Genomic DNA, 20,563 nt, shown 5'->3' on the forward strand with positions numbered 1-20,563 from the left:
ATCTATATTGCTTTGTGAAGTATACATTATCTTGCAGGCTGCTCAGGTTAACTTGGGAATACTTAATATACTTTGGATTGAAGAAGTTGAAGGAATAAGAAAAGGATTTTCTGCGATACCGGTGAACAAATTCGAAAACAACAAGTAAATTATCTCTTTATACTTTAAATGAGAAAAACTCACAAAATTCCTTTATTTTATATTAATCTCCGAATTATTCTGTTTAATTGTGTTTTATTTTAGTGTGGCCTGGCATGGCCAAGCGCGTAAGGCGTGCGACTCGTAATCCGAGGGTCGCGGGTTCGCGCCCGCGTCGCGCTAAACATGCTCGCCCTCCTAGCCGTGGGGGTGTATAATGTAACGGTCAATCCCACTATTCGTTGGTAAAAGAGTAGCCCAAGAGTTGGCGGTGGGTGGTGATGACTAGCTGCCTTCCCTCTAGTCTTACACTGCTAAATTAGGGACGGCTAGCACAGATAGCCCTCGAGTAGCTTTATGCGAAATTCCAAAACAAACAAACAAATTTATTTTAGTGTTATTTTAACTTGTTATTTTACTTGGAGCTGTGTAGAAAAGCTTCGAATTACTATTATAAATTAAATGTAAAATAAAAATTATATCTTGTGTTTTACTATTGTGTTTAAGCAGCGATATTGTTTGTCTTTCAATTTTAATACTCGTCCAATGTCTATTTTTTATAATTTAATCTGTGTTTGCATTTTAATATGTCATTAAAAAATTAAAGCATATTTCTTATATTGTTTTTGTTAAGCTTGGATCATAAATTTCTTGATGGGGTTCTGAAAAAATAAAATATATTTTTTTTCATGAATTCCTACAATTTCTTAAACTGTTTGTTTCTTTTGAATTTCGCACAAAGATACTAGAGGGCAACCGTCCCTAATTTAGTAGTGTAAGACAAGACGGAAGGAAGCTAGTCATTACCTCCCACCGCCAACTCTTGGGCTACTCTTTGACCAAGGAATAGTGGGATTGACCGTCACATTATACGCCCCCACGGCTGGGAGGGCGAGCATGTTTAGTGCGATGGGGATGCGAACCCGCGACCGTCAGATTACGAGTCGCACGTCTTAACACGCTTGGCCATGCCGTGCCGTTCTTAAACTAACAGGTAGTTAGTAAAGAGAGAAACTTAGGCCTGCAGCGTTCGTTATATTCAGCCCTCAAAACTTACTGAAATCTTTCCGTGTGTCTGTCATAATCAACAAACACGGATGATTTTTGGTAAAATAATAAGGAAAGATATTTGACATACGTTCAACAAGTTTCATCAAAATTCAAACCTTTTTAATTGAGTTTTAGAGCAAATATAGTGTGTTAATTTATTCCCCGTAGTAACAGATTTTTTATTGCATTTCATGGCATATACCTTTCAAAACTAATCTCTTCTAAGTTGGATGATAATTCAAATTTATAAGAATTTTCGTCAAAATACATTTCGCCATTCTTGCAAAAGCTTTCTGACAAACACACTTACCAAGAGGGGCGTAAACATCCCTACAACTGCAGTGGTGGAGATAAGAAAAGTGTAATGAAATTATGTAAATTATGTCGGCTTAAACAAAACATATATTACTAATATTTCAAGGTTCTTATAACTGTGAGTTTCTCTTTAAAATAGTTTTGTTTATGTGTAACATTACTGAATCATTTACACAAGACAATAGTAGTAAGTGCTGCAAATAGTAACGTAGCAATGCATTGTTAAAGTCATTACACCTTGCAAGCTCGTCTTGATCTCCATTACAAGAACATTCTGTTTTATTAGATAAAATTTACTACCGTTGAATAATTCAATTTATTATAAGGTACTAACTTTTATAAACTCCAAGAAATGCATCCTCACAAAAATCAGTTGTTTACATAAAACAAGGCTTTAGATGTATCATAAGTCAATATTTGAAAAGATAGATAAATAAAGACAAAAGATATACATGTATTGAAATAAATGCTCTCTGCCAGTAATTCTAGATAAATTATGATATGCCTTTATCAGTTCTGGATTTTTCGCGCAGAGCTGCACAAAATACTATCTGAACATAGTCGTCCTTAATTTTGAATTTCAATCTAAGTCAAAATGTTTGCATGCTTCTAAACAAATAACGTCATTATTATCGGTTCACATTCAACATTCAGTACTTGGTTGGTCATCGTTGTATTCCAAAACCCTGCGCAAAACGACGTAGCATGTTGTCGATGAGGTAATTGATGTAATCCACCGTGATGTCATCCTATTTTGTTCCTTCAGAGTGCTGCAACTTATCTACAATAGCTGGTTCAGATTGAATTCGATTGTTTTGAATTTCACGCAAAATTATCCGGGAGATATCTGCGCTAGACATTCCTAAGTTAGCACAGTGAACGATTAGAAGGATAGCAGCTAGTCATAACCACCCACTGCCACCTCTTGGGCTATTCTTTTACGAACGAAGAGCTGGATTTGTTATCACATTATGACGTTCTCACGGATGAAAGTGCAAGCATGTTTGAGACGGGGATCCGAATCCGCGACCCTCAGATAGCGATTCAAGCACATTAACTATCTGGAGAGTTTGGACTAACTGGTTTACGATCATGCTTAACCATTTTACTGCTCAGTTCTGCACAATAGCTCTCAATAAGTTTGTGACTTTGACGATATAATCCTGTACAATATGTACACTATGACCAATGGCATTTTTATCCTGGAACACAACGTTATTGCCAAACCTTATTCTTGCATATTACAAAAATGTCGTCACCATGTGATGCCTATTGGAGGCGATATTGACGTTTCTATGAAGTATATAGAGAGCAGGTTCTCCACCATGACAAATAACTACTGAAGCATGTACTGTATCACCTCCTGTGTACTCCCGATGGAAAAGACAGTCTTTCTGTATCTGTTCTCGAAGTAAACGATCAGCATGAATCCTACAATCAACTTTACAAAGGTTGAAACAGAGAACAAATGAAAGTATAACATGCTACAAATGGCATGCTTTTTTTATTCAAGTGACAGAGTGTCGGTGGTGAATTCTTGTTAACATTACTTTACAGGTAACCCTTCTTATATAATAGCGTTGTTTAGCCACTCTCTTTTATTCACTGTTCTTCTGAATGTTCCAGAATGAATGTGTTCGCGCCATTCCCGTCGTAAGATGCTTCAAGATATCTTTAAACTTTGACACGTTAACTTGACCAAAAGACAGCCAACTCAGGCAGAAATTTTTCGATGTATACCAGTAGACTTTCCTGTAGTCTTATGGCGTTTTAGGGTTCCGTATACAGTTCACTGAGAGTACTTCACTGTTCTACCAATGTTTGTTTGCATCAATTCATTCCAGGACAGTCAAATAATTTGACGCCTAAAAAGCTTCTGCAAGGTGACAAGGCATCAATGTACATCAAATAAAGAAAGTTTGTCAGAACAAAGCATTGATCTGTTTGGGAAAAGATACTAAAAGCACATCCTTTTGTATAAAACAGGTTTTTATGTGTGTTTTGACAAACAAATGGTCAGTACAACTTATATTGACCAGAATAACAACTCGTACATGATTTCACAATTACATGCTACCTTCTCTGCTACTCCAGGCTATTTACTCAGTAACTACTCCATGAATGTACACAATAAAATCAATATGGAACAGTGTGCAAACATTTTGTTCAAGACTCTACTAGGCTAGAGGGATGGTAGTGAGTTAATAAAATCCACTACCAACTTGGGAGCTAATCTAATTGAATAGTACGATTTTATCGTTCTTATAATACAATGATGGTTCTAAAGTGAAGAGTGCATTTTTACAGCAACCAGACATGAACCATGAATTCTAGGATCTAAAGTTCACTGACAAATTTATTTCATACTAGCCTGTAATCTGTATTATCAGACTCTTACTTAATAAGGGAAATAACAATCTTGTATCACTTGATGTATCAGCTAATACATAACCTTTGACTCGTATTGTGAGTCGGTCAGTTACCTCCAGGATGTAATTATTAAATTGAATGATTCCTTGGAAAGTTCCTACAATGATCAGGGTTGTTTTCCATAAAATACAATGGAAAACTTTTTTGTTGTAACATTTACTGGAATAAACCGTTTTCTCTTAGCTGTTTATATTGCACAGAGCTTATAATAATTTCGTAAAAACCTTGGAAAGGTTTTATTACGGATTATAAAACGAACCTCTTATTTTTGAAATTATGAGTTAGAACTACTCTTTTTTTTTTTAATATGAATAAAACTAGCCATACAAATTTAGAATTTTTCTTCACATCACCGTATTGGAAGACATGTACTTGTGTAAAACATGTACGTGAGGTTTAACAATCAATATATTTTGTTAATTTAGTGATTTTTGATAAACACAAAGCACATTTTTATTTTAGGCTCGTTTGTTTCTTTTCGACTTTCGTTCAAAGCTAACCAAGGGCTATCTGCACTAACCATTCCTAATTTAGCAGTGTAAGACTAAAGGGAAGGCAACTGGTCATCACCACCCACCACCACCTCTTGCATTAGTCTTTCACCAAAGAATAAATGGATTGACTGCTACACTATAACGCCCTCAAAGCTGAAAGAGCGAGTATGTTTCGTACGAAGGGGATTCGAACCTGCAACCACCAGATTATGAGTCGAACGTCCTAACTACCTGGCCATGCCGGTTCTTTCTAATTTCGTGATTTATGATGAAAACAAATAACATTTTTATTTTAAGTTCGTGATCTACGACTTGATAACCAAAAATACTTCTTCATGTCGTGATTATCTTAACACGTAGAAGTAATACACAATAAGTGAATAGTCTCTGATGAACCTTGATCAGTATATTTCAAACTTATTGGTTTTGGACCATCTGAGTTTCAGGTTTTGATTTCGTTGGATCATTGTGAAATTTATACACTTCTGCTGCCGTTCCATAATTAGGCAACCACTCCAGAACCACATATTAAAAACGCTGCTTCCCTGTGGAAACCTGACCTCGAGACAAAACAGTTCTGAGGTTTCTTATAGCGCTGGACACATCCATGAAAGTTAGAAACGAATCTTACTTGAAATGTAAAAAAATATTTCACAGTTCACTCTCTCTCTGGATCACATGAATATGAGAAAACTTGTGCATTCAAGATGATACTGGATGCAGTACAATTATCTAATGCAACAGTAGGTAACGGTCTTGCTAGATCCATGTTATACACAGAAACAACAAGAAATAAATTAATAGATTATTTATAATAGATTCATATGTATCTTATTTAGAACCCTAGATAAATTTCATAAATGTTGGTATTACATAAAATAACTTTCCACAGGAACCAGGTGTGTGAGAAAAAAAGGCACCATGCAGAACCTAAAACGAGTTGCTGTCGCTAGTTGCCAGAAACTACGTTTAAACTTTCTTCACAGGTTTTTCACTTTGGGAGTTTCTAGTTCTTCATCGAATATAGAAAAGTTTTTAAGTGTTCAAACACTACAGATTCAAAATGGAAAAAAGGTTAGTAATTCACGGACATATGAGTGTCTGTGTGTATAAAACTCAACTTTTATAATATTATTAATAAGTTAGAAATTTATTCTTCAAAATATGCTTGTTAGTTTTTTTGCTGAAGAAAAGATCATTTCTTTTGCTTTTCGACGTATATTTTGTTAAAGTGGAATAACTGAAGATGCTTCAAACAAATTAGATTCTTGTGATCATGAAGTAAATTTATTTCAAAAATAAATTGCCCTTATTTTTAAAAAGAAGATGCCCAAAAAATGTAGTTCTCTTGGTTTTATTTTTTCCTGCAAATAATTCGTTCATCCAGTTGATGTGGGACTTGTGTATTTGCGAAAATCTATCCTAATAATAAAAAAGGTTTTAGTTTATTTCACTTGGGAAAACTGGTGCTAAGACAGAATATTTTCACTGGATAGAAAATTCTTTGAAACATCTGAAAATTTGAAAAGATAAAAGTAACCGAATTGTAAAGAGGTGCCCGATTTTTGAATCTGCATGAGTTTATTATTTATTCTAAACAAACATGGAAAAAGTCGAGAAAAATTAATTGTTAAATTTAACTTAATGACGCTTTTTTCCATAAAAAATAAAATACTTGATTTTATAAGTGCTATCATTTTTTTCTAATAAAGCCTCGACGAGGGTCGTTGTTGGTACTCTTTAGTGGCTCAGTCGAACCACTTTGACGAAAAAGGTAAAAATAGATAATGCTCTCCATAAACTTTTCATTATCAACAGAATATCGACCTTTTGTATATCCATTTTAATTGTTTTAATATATAATTTTAAAACTGGTGGACTCTTATAATATGTGTTCATGTAAACTAAATGTTTTTAAAACGCACTCGACGAAATAAAGTCCTAATTTAAAACTAGCTTTTAAAAATACCTGGAACTTTCACGATTTTAGTTACATTTTTTTCATAAAAAGTGTTGTACACCTGGTGTATTTTCTAAGATCTTTTTATTCCAAATAGCCTACAAATTTATCAAACAAGTTTCTCTGCAATACTCGAACATAGAAATGAAACTCAAAATAGCATAAACCAGTTTCACAATTTAATATTTATTCGGAATTCCCTTGAATTTCAGTACTGCTTAACATCGCCGTCACTTGCATTCAATGAGTTTGTGCAGATGTTCCTGAGTGATTGACTGCCACTTTTTTTTTAGTACTTCAAAAATTCATCCTCCGTGTTTGGCTTGTGATCTTTCGTTAATCTGTGATTGACCTGGTCATTGCATAACATCAGTTCTCTTGTCTATAAGATATCTTTTTACGGCTCCACAATAGTTGTGAATTTAGCTATAAAAATGTAGGTGACGATTTTCAAAGTAAAATTATCATAGATTGTATTCTAATAACAAAGTAAAGAAGAATAATTTGTCTTGTTAATTGTGCTTAAAGTAATTGAACCAGTCTGTGTCTACTTTGGCATAAGAGAGAGTGTGCCGATGTTTATATATATGTTTACAAGTTTTAATATATTATTTTTAAAATTAATTGTGTTGATGTTTGTTTCTTGTTGAAATTTGCCGCTAACAAGTGACAGACATCAACTGTAGAAAATCTGGTCCATATCTAACTGTATACAAATACAATAGTTCAATAAACTTAACAGAATAATTCAGAGAATAAAAAGTACTAGCCTGCAGTGAATTACATTTTAAATACCGTCTCCAAATAACTGATTCCGAGGATTTCAGACGGTTCAGGTGTATTTATTTTGGACTGTAAAACCCATTCTTCAGATTTTTCCAATGTTGTAATTTTAATGTTAAATTTTCAGATAACACCAATCTTCTCTAATGACGAATTTCAAAGACGACTTACACTTTTGAGGAACAAAATGGAGACTGAAGGTATTGGAGGAGTTGTTTTTACGTCCATTCAGAACGTGGCTTATTTCTCAAACTTTCTGTACATCCCCTTTGGAAGACCATATGGCCTTGTGGTCACTCCACAGCGTAACGTCACAGTGTCCGCCCTAGTAGACTATTCTCAACCGTGGAGGGTAAGCTACGATGAAAACGTGATTTACACAGACTGGAAACGAGATAATTTTTTTCATGCTGTAAAGGATCTTCTAAAAGATGTTAAAGGAACCATTGGATACGAGGCTGACCATCTCTCTGTTCAGAACTATGGGAAGCTATTGAGTGCTTTGCCTCTAAACAAGTTGGTGGATATTGGAGAATCCACAGAAAGGATGCGTATGATAAAGTCTCCAGAAGAAATAAAATTAACAAAGGTGGGGACTGAAGACAAATAGCTCTGCTTCTGTAAAAAGTTGCGATTTTAGTTTTCTTATTATTACATTACTACTTGTAATACTATTTTAATAAATTGGTGTTAATTATACATAACGTTCCTAAATAACGCATACACTTAACATTTTTATAAAATAGTTGAATAATTTTAAAAATGGTTTGTTAAAACTATACCATTTCAGCATGGTGCTCGCATTGCGGATCTAGGTGGAGCTGCAGTAGTCGATGCTGTGGATGAGGGAGTCCCAGAATACGAGGTTGCTAACCATGCCATTAAAACTATGGTTGTAGAAATTGCAAAGACATTTCCGTCTACAGAATTAAGAGACAGTTAAGTGTACTTTATTTATTGTTTATTTATCCCTATAAGTGTTAGCATTAAAAAATATGGTAAAAAAAACATAAACGTCGTTGAAATTTTAGGATGTATTAATATTATCTACTCTTTTAAAACTGTGTTTAGTTTTCTAAGAAATATGGTGTGGTATCTTTTATTTTTTATAGTATGGGCATATTTCCAATCTGGAATCAATACAGATGGTGCTCATAACCCTGTGACATCGCGAAGAATACAAAAGGGCGACATCTTAAGTTTCAGTTGTTTTCCAATGATAAATGGGTAAATATAGAATTTCTAACAGGAAAACTTAAGATATTTTGTCTATGAATCACAGTATTGTTTCTAAATTATTTTTGCCACTGTATTATAGATTTAGAGTGACCTAACATTTTTGTCTTTTAACCATTTTATGTTATGATCAAAACTCAAATATATGTATATAACTTTTTAATTTTTTTCGATGTCTCAAAGTGTGTTTTAAGGGTACGATTTAGCTTCCATATAGTTCTCGTAAATATAACTTGGACAGAGACATATCGCACAAGAAGAACCAGCCCCGCAGCGAAAAGAAAACGAAGAAGTGACAATCAAAAAGCATTATTTATTGATTATTGTTACTAACAGAATCATCATCTTACGGGCTGCTGTTTGTACTACTGATTATTAATTTTAGTATTCGTGCTGAACTGAAAAACAAAAATTAGAAAATATTAACAATTTCTGATAAAGATTTTTGCTACGAATTATTTCACGTGAAAGTTTTCGGATCATGCTTGTTTGTCACAGAAAATTTATCGCAACAAAATGACTAATGCACAGATTTCAAAATTTTCTTACATTTCAGTAATATAAAACGTAATATTTTATATATTAAAACTGATACCGTTTATTGAAAAAATAATAATTTTAGTTTTGTTTGTTTTCTCAAGAACTTGGCCCGGCATGGCCAAGCGCGTTAAGGCGTGCGACTCGTAATCTGAGGGTCACGGGTTTGCATCCCCGTTGCGCCAAACATGCTCGCCCTTTCAGCCGTGGGGGCATTATAATGTGACGGTCAATCCCACTATCCGTTGGTAAAAGAGTAGCCCAAGAGTTGGCGGTGGGTGGTGATAACTAGCTGCCTTCCCTCTAGTTTTACACTGCTAAATTAGGGACGGCTAGCACAGATAGCCCTCGAGTAGCTCTGTGCGAAATTCAAAAACAAACAAACAAAACAATTCTCAAGAACTCTGGTTTCTCAATAGTACTTTTAAAATTACATCAATAGAAACCTCCACGTACAATCCTAATGGGTCCGAGAGTCACGAGTTCGAATCTCAGTCACACCACACCTGCTTGCCCTTTCAGCTTTGGGGGCGTTATAATGTTACAGTCAATCTATCTATTCATTGGTAAAAGAGTAGACCAAGAGTTCGCGGTGGGTGGTGACGACTAGCTGCCTTCCCTATAATCTCACATTACTGAATTAGAAGCAGTAAGCGCAGATAGCTCTCATGTAGCTAAGCGCGAAATTCAAAACAAATAAACAGCCGTGGTGAAAAATCGTGTTCTTTTTGTGAAAAAGAGCACTGTTAATTAAAATTGTGTTCTGTGGTAAAGAAGTGATCTAACACACTAGTTATTGTTCTAAGTGTCTAAATCTTGAATACACAAATGAGATTTTTTTATTTTTGTTTGTGGTGCTATACAATAAAAGGCACATAAGTTTGATTAGATACATAGGTGTGGATGTACGCGCTACTAGAGAAAGATTGTAATTTTACTTAAATAATCTTTTAACGAATTTTATTTCTGTAGTTTTAAAACGCGTTACAATAATATAAATGTATTTGCCAAATTGTGGGAAAGTATGTAATTGTACAACATACTGCCTGTCAGGTATTATGTATCGGTGGAGAGAACCTTGTTCTTTGACCATGTTTCCGATGAACACCTGAAATACTGGGAAGGTAACATACGAGTTTACAGGAAAGGACTGGAACTGATCAAAGCTGGAAAAAGATGTTGTGACATTGCGCTTGAACTAAATAATGTATTTGCAGAAGAGGGACTGTTGGATAAAAGAACATTCGGTTACGGCCACTCTTTTGGTGTTATGTGTCATTACTACGGACGAGAGGCAGGTTGGTAACATTTCATGTTGTGATACGATCGATGAAGACAATACAAGTTTATATAAATCAATTGTAATTCATTAAACTCTGTATATATAAATATAAATGCGATGTTCCTAAACATGATTTAACATTAAAGAAGGGGGTAGAAAAACTGAAATGTAATTAAAATATTTATTTGTTTTCACACACTTTTATTAATGTCGTTTTATTCTCAACTAAAATATTTTTCCTTTTCGGTTACGTCAATCATTATGTAGATTTCAAAAGACCCAACAACTCTAACAATTTTTAATACTTCACTAATTTTATTCTTAACGACATAAATAATACAGGGTGATGAATATCAATAACGTGTGCACGTCATGTGAGCAGAGTGCAGATATTTTTGTCACGCATCTGATGTTTTGTGTACAACAAACCTGTACATTTTACTAAATGCTTCGAACGTTTTGTGAGGTAAATTCAGTGTTAACTTTAATGTCCCTTCTCCAGTATGAAAAACCTTCTTGTAATTTACTTAATTCGTCTTTGAGGAGTGACAATAATAAAGTATTAAAACAGTGTAAAAATACTTTACAGGTTAACAAAGTGGTAACAATAATTAATAGATGAAATGAACGTAATCAGATTTAGATTAAATATGGAAATGAAACAAGTTACAATCTCGGTGTCAACAAGACATTTCGCCAAATACCAAAAGTCGGTTGGTAATCTATCAGGTCATCCCTTAAGTAATGTCCGATCTTAAACTCAGAGAAAGAGAAAGGATTTCAAACGCTTTTAATGTTATATAGTAAACAATGCATGTTCCATTATTATTAATTACTTCCTGTCAACAATTCAAAAGCTTCTGAACGTCACTTCTATACAATATTTGGGATTTGGAGGAAAAGAATCTAGGGAAGGTAGATTTGACGTCTTCATGCGTTCCAAGCTCTTTTCCATCAAGATAGTTCTGCAAACTTCAGAATAGATGACAATTAGATGTGGCAAGGTCTGGAAAATAAGGAAGATGTGGATGTTTTTCCCAGTCTAGCTCTTCAATCTTTGCGGATGTGAAAGTTTCTGTATGGGGCCGTGCATTATCCTGATGTAAGACAACACCTTTACAACTGATCAAAGCAGGCCTCTTTTCTTTCAATGGAACATTCAAGCACCCTAACTGTTGACAATAGAAGTCTGATGTAAACATTACAATAATGCTCCACCAAACGCTTAACAAGACTTTCCTATGGTGAAGGTCCATTTTGAGCTGTGCTTTAGCCAGTTTACCTACACTGAGCCGTTAACTGCGGCACTTAACATTTTTATAAAATATCCATTTTCTTCTCCAATCACTAACCTGTCCAAGAAAGGTAAGTTACGTTCATGAAAGTGCAAAGAAGTGCAAATGTCCACTCTTGCTCTAAGGTTGGCTTCTGTCAAATCACGGGGGACCCATTCTCCAAGTTTTGACACCTTTCCAAGCTGTTGCAGATGACGGTGAACTGTTGAATAGGATTGAATTAAGCTTATGTGCTAATTCTTGAACTGTTACAGCACAATATCCCTCAAGTTCAGCCAGAAGCAAGTCACCATTAAACTTAACAGGACGACCTGAACGTGACGCATCACTTAAGCTGTAGTCACTTGATCTGAATTTCTGAAAACTACATTCGACATTTTTTTCATTAAGAGACTCCGCACCATAAACGTCTTGAATGTTTTGTGTAGTTTCTGCTGCACTATTGCCTTTTTTAAACACGTAAAGTATTATGTGCTTAATGTGCTCCTCAAACACATCCATCATTAGGGTTTATGTGATTAATGATCTGAAAAAGTGGAGTTGGGTTAGTTTCTTTTATTTGTTTGAACATTTTTATACACGTCCTACTGTATATTTTAGACATTAAAGCTTTCTACAAAGACAGAAATGATGATGCACTTTCTGTATTAAATAATCGGACATTACTTATGGGATGACTTGACAGAACATAACATCTTAGGTATATGTCCTATTGATCTGTAGTTTGTATAACATTACGTCATAATCAGACTGGCGATTTTTTTATAAGTCTTTCTTTGCTGGTCATATATTCTAGTAAGTATGATTGTTTGTACTTATGCACAAAGTTCTAGAATGGGCTATTAGTAATAGCTGATATAAATAGTTTTGAAAGTGTCTTGAATGATATATTCTAGCCGACATGACCAGCTCTGTTACTGAACTTAAGACGTCATCAGCAGAGATACGAGACGAAAGGAACATACGATTGAAATTATTTTATTCGCTAAAGATATAAATATATTTCTCTTTTTTCGTTAATTGCTCACTTTTTAATTATGTTTCAATTACAATAGCCATCGTTCACTAAACATTTCGTATGGGGGCCTCTCGCTTCTTGAGTGAGAAGTACCAATTAAAACTGGAAAAAAACAAATATTCAATTCACATCCGAATAAATAAAAATTAACAGAATAAAATTGTTCAAAATTGAGTTAATAAATTATCGTTTAGAAAACTTCAATTAAGTTTAGTAAGAGGAATAAGTGTTTAAATAAAATACAAAACAAAATGATATTTGTTTGTAAATATCCTGCTGCATAAGTTACACTGAGTTATATGTATGTGTGTATATATATATATTTTCTATTTCAGCATTAGAACTACGTGAGGACATAGATACCGTCCTAGAACCAGGAATGGTGATTTCCATGGAGCCGATGATAACAATTCCAGAAGGACAACCTGGAGCTGGAGGCTACCGAGAACATGACATTCTCGTCATTACAGACAGGGGGACAGAAAATATCACACGTTTTCCAGTTGGACCGGAATACAACGTTATCAAAAAATGAAACATATTTGTGGTAGTTCAATTATATTTTTATAATCAGTTAGAAAGTGTGCAGTAGTGTATTGTCTGTCGGACTAAAATGATGTCACATAAATAATGCTTAACGTTGCAGTTGGTACTGTTTTTACATCACTGAAGCGTGCGCATGCCATGAATCACAAGAAGAAGAATGCACTCTGCAGGCTACATCACAGCACAACATAGTCATGTGCAAAAATCAGGACACCCTATGAAAGCCTGTGTATTTTTATAACATTTTTGGATATATAGATATTTAATCCCAATTTTAACAATACTGAGAGATTATAGGAATATAACTAAACAATTGAAACTGAAGAAAAGACTTTTCAAGATGTTCTGTACATGTAATTCTACAAAATTGAAATTAAATTAAATATCTATATATCCAAAATGTTACAAAAATACATAGGCTTTCATAGGTTGTCCTAACTTTTTAACATGACTGTATGTACTTCAAAAACAAATATTAAAACTATCTGTTACTATCTGTTTTAGTTTTATTTACTCTTGAAACAGAACACTTTCAGAGACGCTGTGCAATACATCTACTCATATAGAAAATACATAATCTGTAAAACTCTTCTCTCAACAAATAAATCACATGCAGAAAACCGATTTCTAGCCAACATCATTGTAAACGACTCTACATTTTATTAATAATGGAAACTGTTATTAAATAGTTTTATGTCTTAATTAATACTATAAAACTGAAGCTCCAAAAGTTAAGAATGAGTTATAAAACCTGGTAAATCTCTACATCGACTTGTAGAAGGCTACGTATTCCAAAACCGGACCAAAAAGCTTAGAAATTGACTACAAAATCTAAGAACCATTTACTTTGGCTAGCAAAGAGGCTATGTACTCAGAAATGAACCATAAGGTCTGAAGCTACAAGTAAGTTACATGGTCTAAAATAGCCTATATAATATAATACTGGTCTACGTAGCCTAAACGAGAATTATATATGATCTAGGAATGAGCTAAAAAATCTAGTAATGTGGATACAAAGTTTCTTTGCTTAAGATATATATCCTAAACCACTTTTGAAAGAGAAAAATTTAGAAAAAAAATTTTAGCTGACTCTTTGTGGTTAAATAAAATACCTTTTAAGAGTTTTTTTTCTTCCGTTATGTTGTATTATTTTAGATTTTGTCGTAAGATACGAAGAGTAGAGTTGTATCCAACTTATTATGATGATAAGCTGTTAATAAGTCTTTTTGTTAGTTTAGTAAACGCTTAGATAGATCGCACTAAAAATAAAAGAGTTACAGAAACATACTTAAATTTTAACCTTCTGTAGTCTTTGAAATTAAAATCTTTATAGCTACAAGATAAAACTTGTTGAAATATTTCAACATTAAATGTCGTTCTTTGTACCTGTATATTTCTATTTTATTTCATATTTGTCATATAACTATTTATCTCTACTTATTTTATATATGAACACGAAACTATTAAAAGTGACAAAAATGAACATGCCAATAGGTGTCACATAAATGTGTGTTTGTGTGTTTTCTTGTAGCAAAGCCACATTGGGCTATCTGCTGAGTCCACCGAGAGGAATCGAACCCCTCATTTTAGCGTTGTAAATCCGTAGACTTACTACTGTACCAGCGGGGGACTGTCACATAAATCAGTTTAATTTGTTATTTCGTCTGTCTATCCGCTTTCTCACTTTCACTGTATTGTATAAACGAAGCATCGAAACCAATAGTTGTAATGTTAAAGATCACACGAAATCCCAGATCTTCTCCTCTTGTTTTTTTTTTTCATGCTCTTTTTCGTTAGTCCGCTATGGAATTTATATCAAAGCTGTGTAAAAACAGTGGTTTATATCTGTTCATCGTCTTTACGAGTAGTTGCTTACGAGGGCTTACGTACAATGCTAAAACTCATCAGCTGAGTTGGTCATAATGGCTGACAGACATCTATCCAAAGTGTAACATTATATGTAGAATGAAACATTTTATTACGTGTTGATAAACATTTTGTCCAAACAATAGGTGTAACAAGTAGTTTTGATTTGGGTTTGTTTAAAATTTAGCGCAAAACTAGACGAAGGCTATCTGTGCTATCCGTCAATAATTTAGCAGTGATAGATTTGAGAAGGCAGATAGTCAATACTATCCACAGTCTCTGTTTCTAATTTTTAACTACTGAATAAAGCACCCTACTTCCCTCGCCAATAAATTGACTGTAACGCTTATAACCTGTCGATGTGTTAGGGTGTGTGGAGTATTTGTGGTAAAGCAAGATATATCGGAAATAGATTAATGCTATGTAGCGCATTAGAGAAATAATTATTCGTCTTCTGCTATCAAATTAACATTTATGTTAACGTGTTGTGTTAATTTACCGATAATTATGCACATCAAAAGGAATGATTTATTTCATAATATTTCCATTGAAGATGTTATTTCTTATCTTGTGAAGAATTTCTTTTTTAAACTTATTAATCGTGTGAACTATGTATGACTACTGTTTTAACATTTGGTTACATATACTTCTTAAGTATATATTTTTATTAATTTACGACAAATCTTTCGGCCCTTCTATTTTTCTTTTTAATAGACTTTCTGCGTCCAGTTCCTCCCATGAAATAGAGTACTTGTACACCCTTTTCAACTACATGAAACCAGTTCAAATGGGATACATCATCTAATTTGGGTGTGAGAAAACAGAAACAGTTCTAGCTCAAAGTTATAGTGAATGATGCAGCTCATTAGCTTCTATATTTTATTTTGCACCTTTTTGTTATCTGAGTTTCAGTTTTCTTTCTTCTTAAATTCCAGGCACCTGATTAAAAAAATCTATCAAATGATTTAGAAGATAATAAAATTATTTATATTTTTGTTAATTATACGTTTTATATTAATACCATAAACTCATACCGTTAGCTAATCTGCGGCAACCTATTGTCGCCCTCACGGGTCGACGCTTTGGGCAGTTACACGCTTGATCTATCCTTGATATGCTGTGTTCTTAAATAGTTTATTTTATTTAAGTTTCGGTATTCTCTGTTTTCATATAATTTTCTTCATTCGTTTTTTAGTTTTCTTTGTTCTTATGTAGTTTGTATTTGAGTATCAGTTAACAGCCAGGTGGTTAGGGTGCTCAATTCGCAATCTGACAATCACGGATTCGAATCCCCGTCATGCCAAACATGCTTTCCCTTTCAGTCGTGGGAATGCCATAATGTGACGACCAATTTCATTATCTGTTGTTAAAAGAGTAGCTGCTTAAGAGTTGGAGGCAGCTGTTGATGACTGACTACCTTCCGTCTAATCTTTCGCTGTTAAATTAGGTACGGATATGACAAATAATCCTCGAGTAGCATTTCTCGAAAGTGAAAACAAAATATTATTCACTGTTTTCAAGTAGTTTTGTTCACCTGAGCTTTAATTTTCTTTGTTTTAATTAGTTTCTTTTATCCGAGTTTCAGTTTTATTTTGTACATACTTCTTCAAATATTTATCTTCAACTTTAAATGTTTTCATTTTGTTTCAAAAATGTACCTGGGCGTGGCCTTGATGACCAACATATCACAATGAGGGCTCAACTGTTTTGGGCTCGTGACGTATTGTCACTAATTGTACTTCGTAATATCAGATTTGGGAGTGTTACGAGTTATAGTGAATCCTCCAGTTTGGTGAAGTTTATTTAATTTATGTAGCTGATACTACCTCCTGGTCTGCACTTTCGAAATAAGGTATGACTATGCTTGAACCACAAGGTTTCTGAGTTGGTTGTTAAGAACTCTGTGTATATTCGACAACGTTCAATTAAACGAACAAATAATTGTGATCGGTGGATTCACCTAGAGTAGTCCTCCGATTATACAGCGACGCTAAAACAAGGGATACGATTCTTCAAAGTGGACTCAGCGGATAACCTAATGTGGCTTTGCTATAAGAATACACACATACAATCGTAGAACAGCCAGTTACAGCTGTTAAATCCACGATGTGGCTTTGCTATAAGAAAACACACATACAATCCTATAACAGCCAGTTAAAGCCTAGCTACCACTAGGTATTGAGCTACCTGCCTCGAGAGTAAGAATCAACAATATATGTGTGTACGTAAACACTAGTGTATCGTCAATATTGTTGTACAGACTAACATTTCGAGAAACTATCATCAGACCTATATATACGTGTAACCAATGTAAAGCACCGAAAGACAGTATATGTTTCTAGTTTGCTGTAGTCGATATACTCGGGAGTTATAACTGTGATTAACGCCTCTTAATCGAAACCTTCGGATATTTGACCAAGAACATTTATAAATTTCGAAAATTACAAACTGTTTAATATCAGTGAATTCACACCAGACGCTAGTACATTTACGAAGACATTCTATACCTTCATTGATGGACAACTCGAAGTGTAATAAACTCTGATCTAGTTTGCTTCGTGTAAAGTGAATCGTATCTGCATGTATTCCAAATCAACTCACTCATTGTGAATCCTCGATAAGACATCAAGAAAGTTCCAAACCAGACAGAAGATTCAGTTTGTAAGTTTCTGAAACTCTTGAACATAAATCATAACTTATAATCACCATTATAATAAACTCTGTTATTGTTGATGTATTGAAATGTGCCCCGTTAGTACAGCAGTAAGTCTACAGAGTTACAACGCTAAAACAAAAGGTTAGATTACCCTCGGTGGGCTCAGCAAATAGCCCGATGTGGCTTTGCTATAAGAAAACTCACATTCATATAAGAACCTTTTTACCACGATGAATGATGCAATAATCCCACTGTAGGCTATCACACATTTCGTGCCTGTTGTTTTCCCTAAATAACATGCTTTGAAGGGGTACTGGTATTTTGCTTTGCCCAAAATTTTGTTGTTTTGTCCATGAATATAGAGCTTTTGAACTCTTCTGGCTTGATCTGTTCTTTCTCTCCAAAGGTGCTGGTTCTGATGTAATTTGATCATGCTGGAGAATTGGCAACTCTGAGATATTGCAATAAATAATTGCAATATCCCTCTCTCTCCGGGTGTGGACATTATCTCAGATTGTATTGTAATAACAGAGTACAAAAAATAATTTTTCTTATAAGTTGTATCCTGAAGTAACTGATTAACCTCACTGAACATTGACGAGAAAGGGAAAAATAGATAATGCTCTAGTTAAAGTTTTCATTATCAACAGTATATCGAACTTTTGTATATCCGTTTCAATTGTTTTAATATATAATTTTAAAACTGGTTGACTATTATAATGTGTGTTCATGTAAACTAAATGTTTTTAAAACGCACTCGACGAAATAAAATCCTAATTCAACACAAGCTTTCGAAAATACCTGGAACTTTTCATGATTTTCGTTACATTTTTCTCATAAAAAGTATTGTACACCTGCTGTAGTTTCTAAGATCCTTTTATTCCAAATAGCCTACAAATTCATTAAACAAGTTTTCCTGCAATACTCGAACATAGAATGAAACTCAAAATAGCATAAACCAGTTTCACAACTTAATATTTATTTACGTTTCCCTTGAATTTCAGTACTGCTTAACATCGCCGTCACTTGCGTTCAATGAGTTGGTGCAGATATTCTTGAGTGATTGACTGCCACTTTTTTTTGAGTACTTCAAAATTCATCTTCCGTGTTTGGCTTGTTAATCTGTTTAACTTAGTCCATAAATTTTTAAACATATTTATATCAGGAGACTGACCAGGCTATTCCACAACATCAGTTCTTTTGTCTATAAGATAGCTTTTAACGACTCCACAATAGTTGTAAATTTAGCCATAAAAAATGTTAGTGGCGATTTTCAAAGTAAGATTATCTCAGATTGTTTTGTAATAACAAAGTAAAGAATAGTTCGTCTTGTTAATTGTGCTTTAACGTAATTAATCCAGTCTGTAATGACTTTGACGAAAGAGACAGTGCATCGAACATATATATATATATATACCTGTGACTAGTTTTAATATTATTTTTAAAAGTGACTGTAATGATCATTGTTTATTGTTGAAATTTGTCGCTGACAAGTCATAGACATCAACTGTAAAAAATCTGGTCCATATCTAACTGTATACAAATACAATAGTTCAATAAACTTAACAGAATAATTCAGAGAATAAAAAGTACTAGCCTGCAGTGAATTACATTTTAAATACCGTCTCCAAATAAATTCCGAGGATTTCAGACGGTTCAGGTGTATTTATTTTGGACTGTAAAACCCATTCTTCAGATTTTTCCAATGTTGTAATTTTAATGTTAAATTTTCAGGTAACATAAATCTTCTCTAATGACGAATTTCAAAGACGACTTACACTTTTGAGGAACAAAATGGAGACTGAAGGTATGGGAGGAGTTGTTTTTACGTCCATTCAGAACGTGGCTTATTTCTCTAGCTTTCTGTACATCCCCTTTGAAAGACCATATGGCCTTGTGGTCACTCCACAGCGTAACGTCACAGTGTCCGCTCTAGTAGACTATTCTCAACCGTGGAGGGTAAGCTGCGATGAAAACGTGATTTACACAGACTGGAAACGAGATAATTTTTTTCATGCTGTAAAGGATCTTCTAAAAGATGTTGAAGGAACCATTGGATACGAGGCTGACCATCTCTCTGTTCAGAACTATGGGAAGCTATTGAGTGCTTTGCCTCTAAACAAGTTGGTGGATATTGGAGAATCCACAGAAAGGATGCGTATGATAAAGTCTCCGGAAGAAATAAAATTAATAAAGGTGGGGACTGAAGACAAATAGTTCTGCTTTTGTAAAAAGTTGGGATTTTAGTTTTCTTATTATTACATTACCATTACCATTAAAATGCTATTTTAATTAATTGATGTTAATTATACATAACGTTCCTAAATAACGCATAGACGTAACATTTTTGTAAAATAATTAAAAATAATTTTAAAAATGGTTTGTTAAAACCATACCATTTCAACATGGTGCTCGCATTGCGGATCTATGGGGAGCTGCAGTAGTCGATGCTCTGGGTGAGGGAGTCCCAGAATACGAGGTTGCTAACCACGCCACTAAAACCATGATTGAAGAAATTACAAAGACATTTCCGTCTACAGATATTAGAGACAGTTAAGTGTACTTTATTTGTTGTTTATTTATCCCTATAAGTGTTAGAATTAGAAAATATGGAGAAAAATAACGTAAACGTCGTAGAAATTTTAGGATTAGTTAATATTATCTACTCTTTTAAAACTGTGTTTAGTTTTCAAAAATTATGCTATGGTATCCTTTAATTTCTTTCTAGCGTGGACATGGTTTCAATGTGGAATCAATACAGATGGTGCTCATAACCCTGTGACATAGCGAAGAGTAGGGAAGGGCGACATCTTAAATCTTAATTGTTTTTCAATGATAAATGGTTAAATATAAAATTTATAACAGGAAAACTTAAGATATTTTGTTGATGAATCGCAATATTGTTTCTAAATTATTTTCGCCATTATACTAGAGATCTAATGCGACTTAACGCCATA

At 33.9% G+C, this 20,563-nt stretch overlaps 2 protein-coding genes across 3 annotated transcripts in view; both read left to right on the forward strand.

Moving 5' to 3' along the window:
* Positions 1-19,476, forward strand: LOC143257047 (creatinase-like). 2 transcript variants are annotated; one of them, XM_076515152.1, is made up of 8 exons: positions 1-144; positions 5,320-5,501; positions 7,298-7,759; positions 7,961-8,108; positions 8,283-8,397; positions 9,997-10,241; positions 12,874-13,085; positions 19,341-19,476. In XM_076515152.1, exons 2-7 carry the CDS (start codon positions 5,349-5,351, stop codon positions 13,071-13,073), a joined length of 1,323 nt encoding a protein of 440 aa, XP_076371267.1. In that variant the 5' UTR covers positions 1-144; positions 5,320-5,348; the 3' UTR covers positions 13,074-13,085; positions 19,341-19,476. The 2 variants fall into 2 exon arrangements, with proteins under 2 accessions (XP_076371267.1, XP_076371266.1); XM_076515151.1 differs by lacking the exon at positions 19,341-19,476 and having other exon boundaries at positions 12,874-13,180.
* LOC143257049 (creatinase-like) overlaps positions 19,401-20,563 on the forward strand; it is a 1,355-nt gene continuing 192 nt past the window's right edge. The window contains exon 1 of the mRNA XM_076515154.1: positions 19,401-19,802. Within this exon, the coding sequence (XP_076371269.1) occupies positions 19,401-19,802 (402 nt within the window). The remainder of the gene's footprint in view (positions 19,803-20,563) is intronic.

Source organism: Tachypleus tridentatus, chromosome 7, assembly GCF_004210375.1.
Source record: "Tachypleus tridentatus isolate NWPU-2018 chromosome 7, ASM421037v1, whole genome shotgun sequence".
Lineage (NCBI taxonomy): Eukaryota > Metazoa > Arthropoda > Merostomata > Xiphosura > Limulidae > Tachypleus > Tachypleus tridentatus.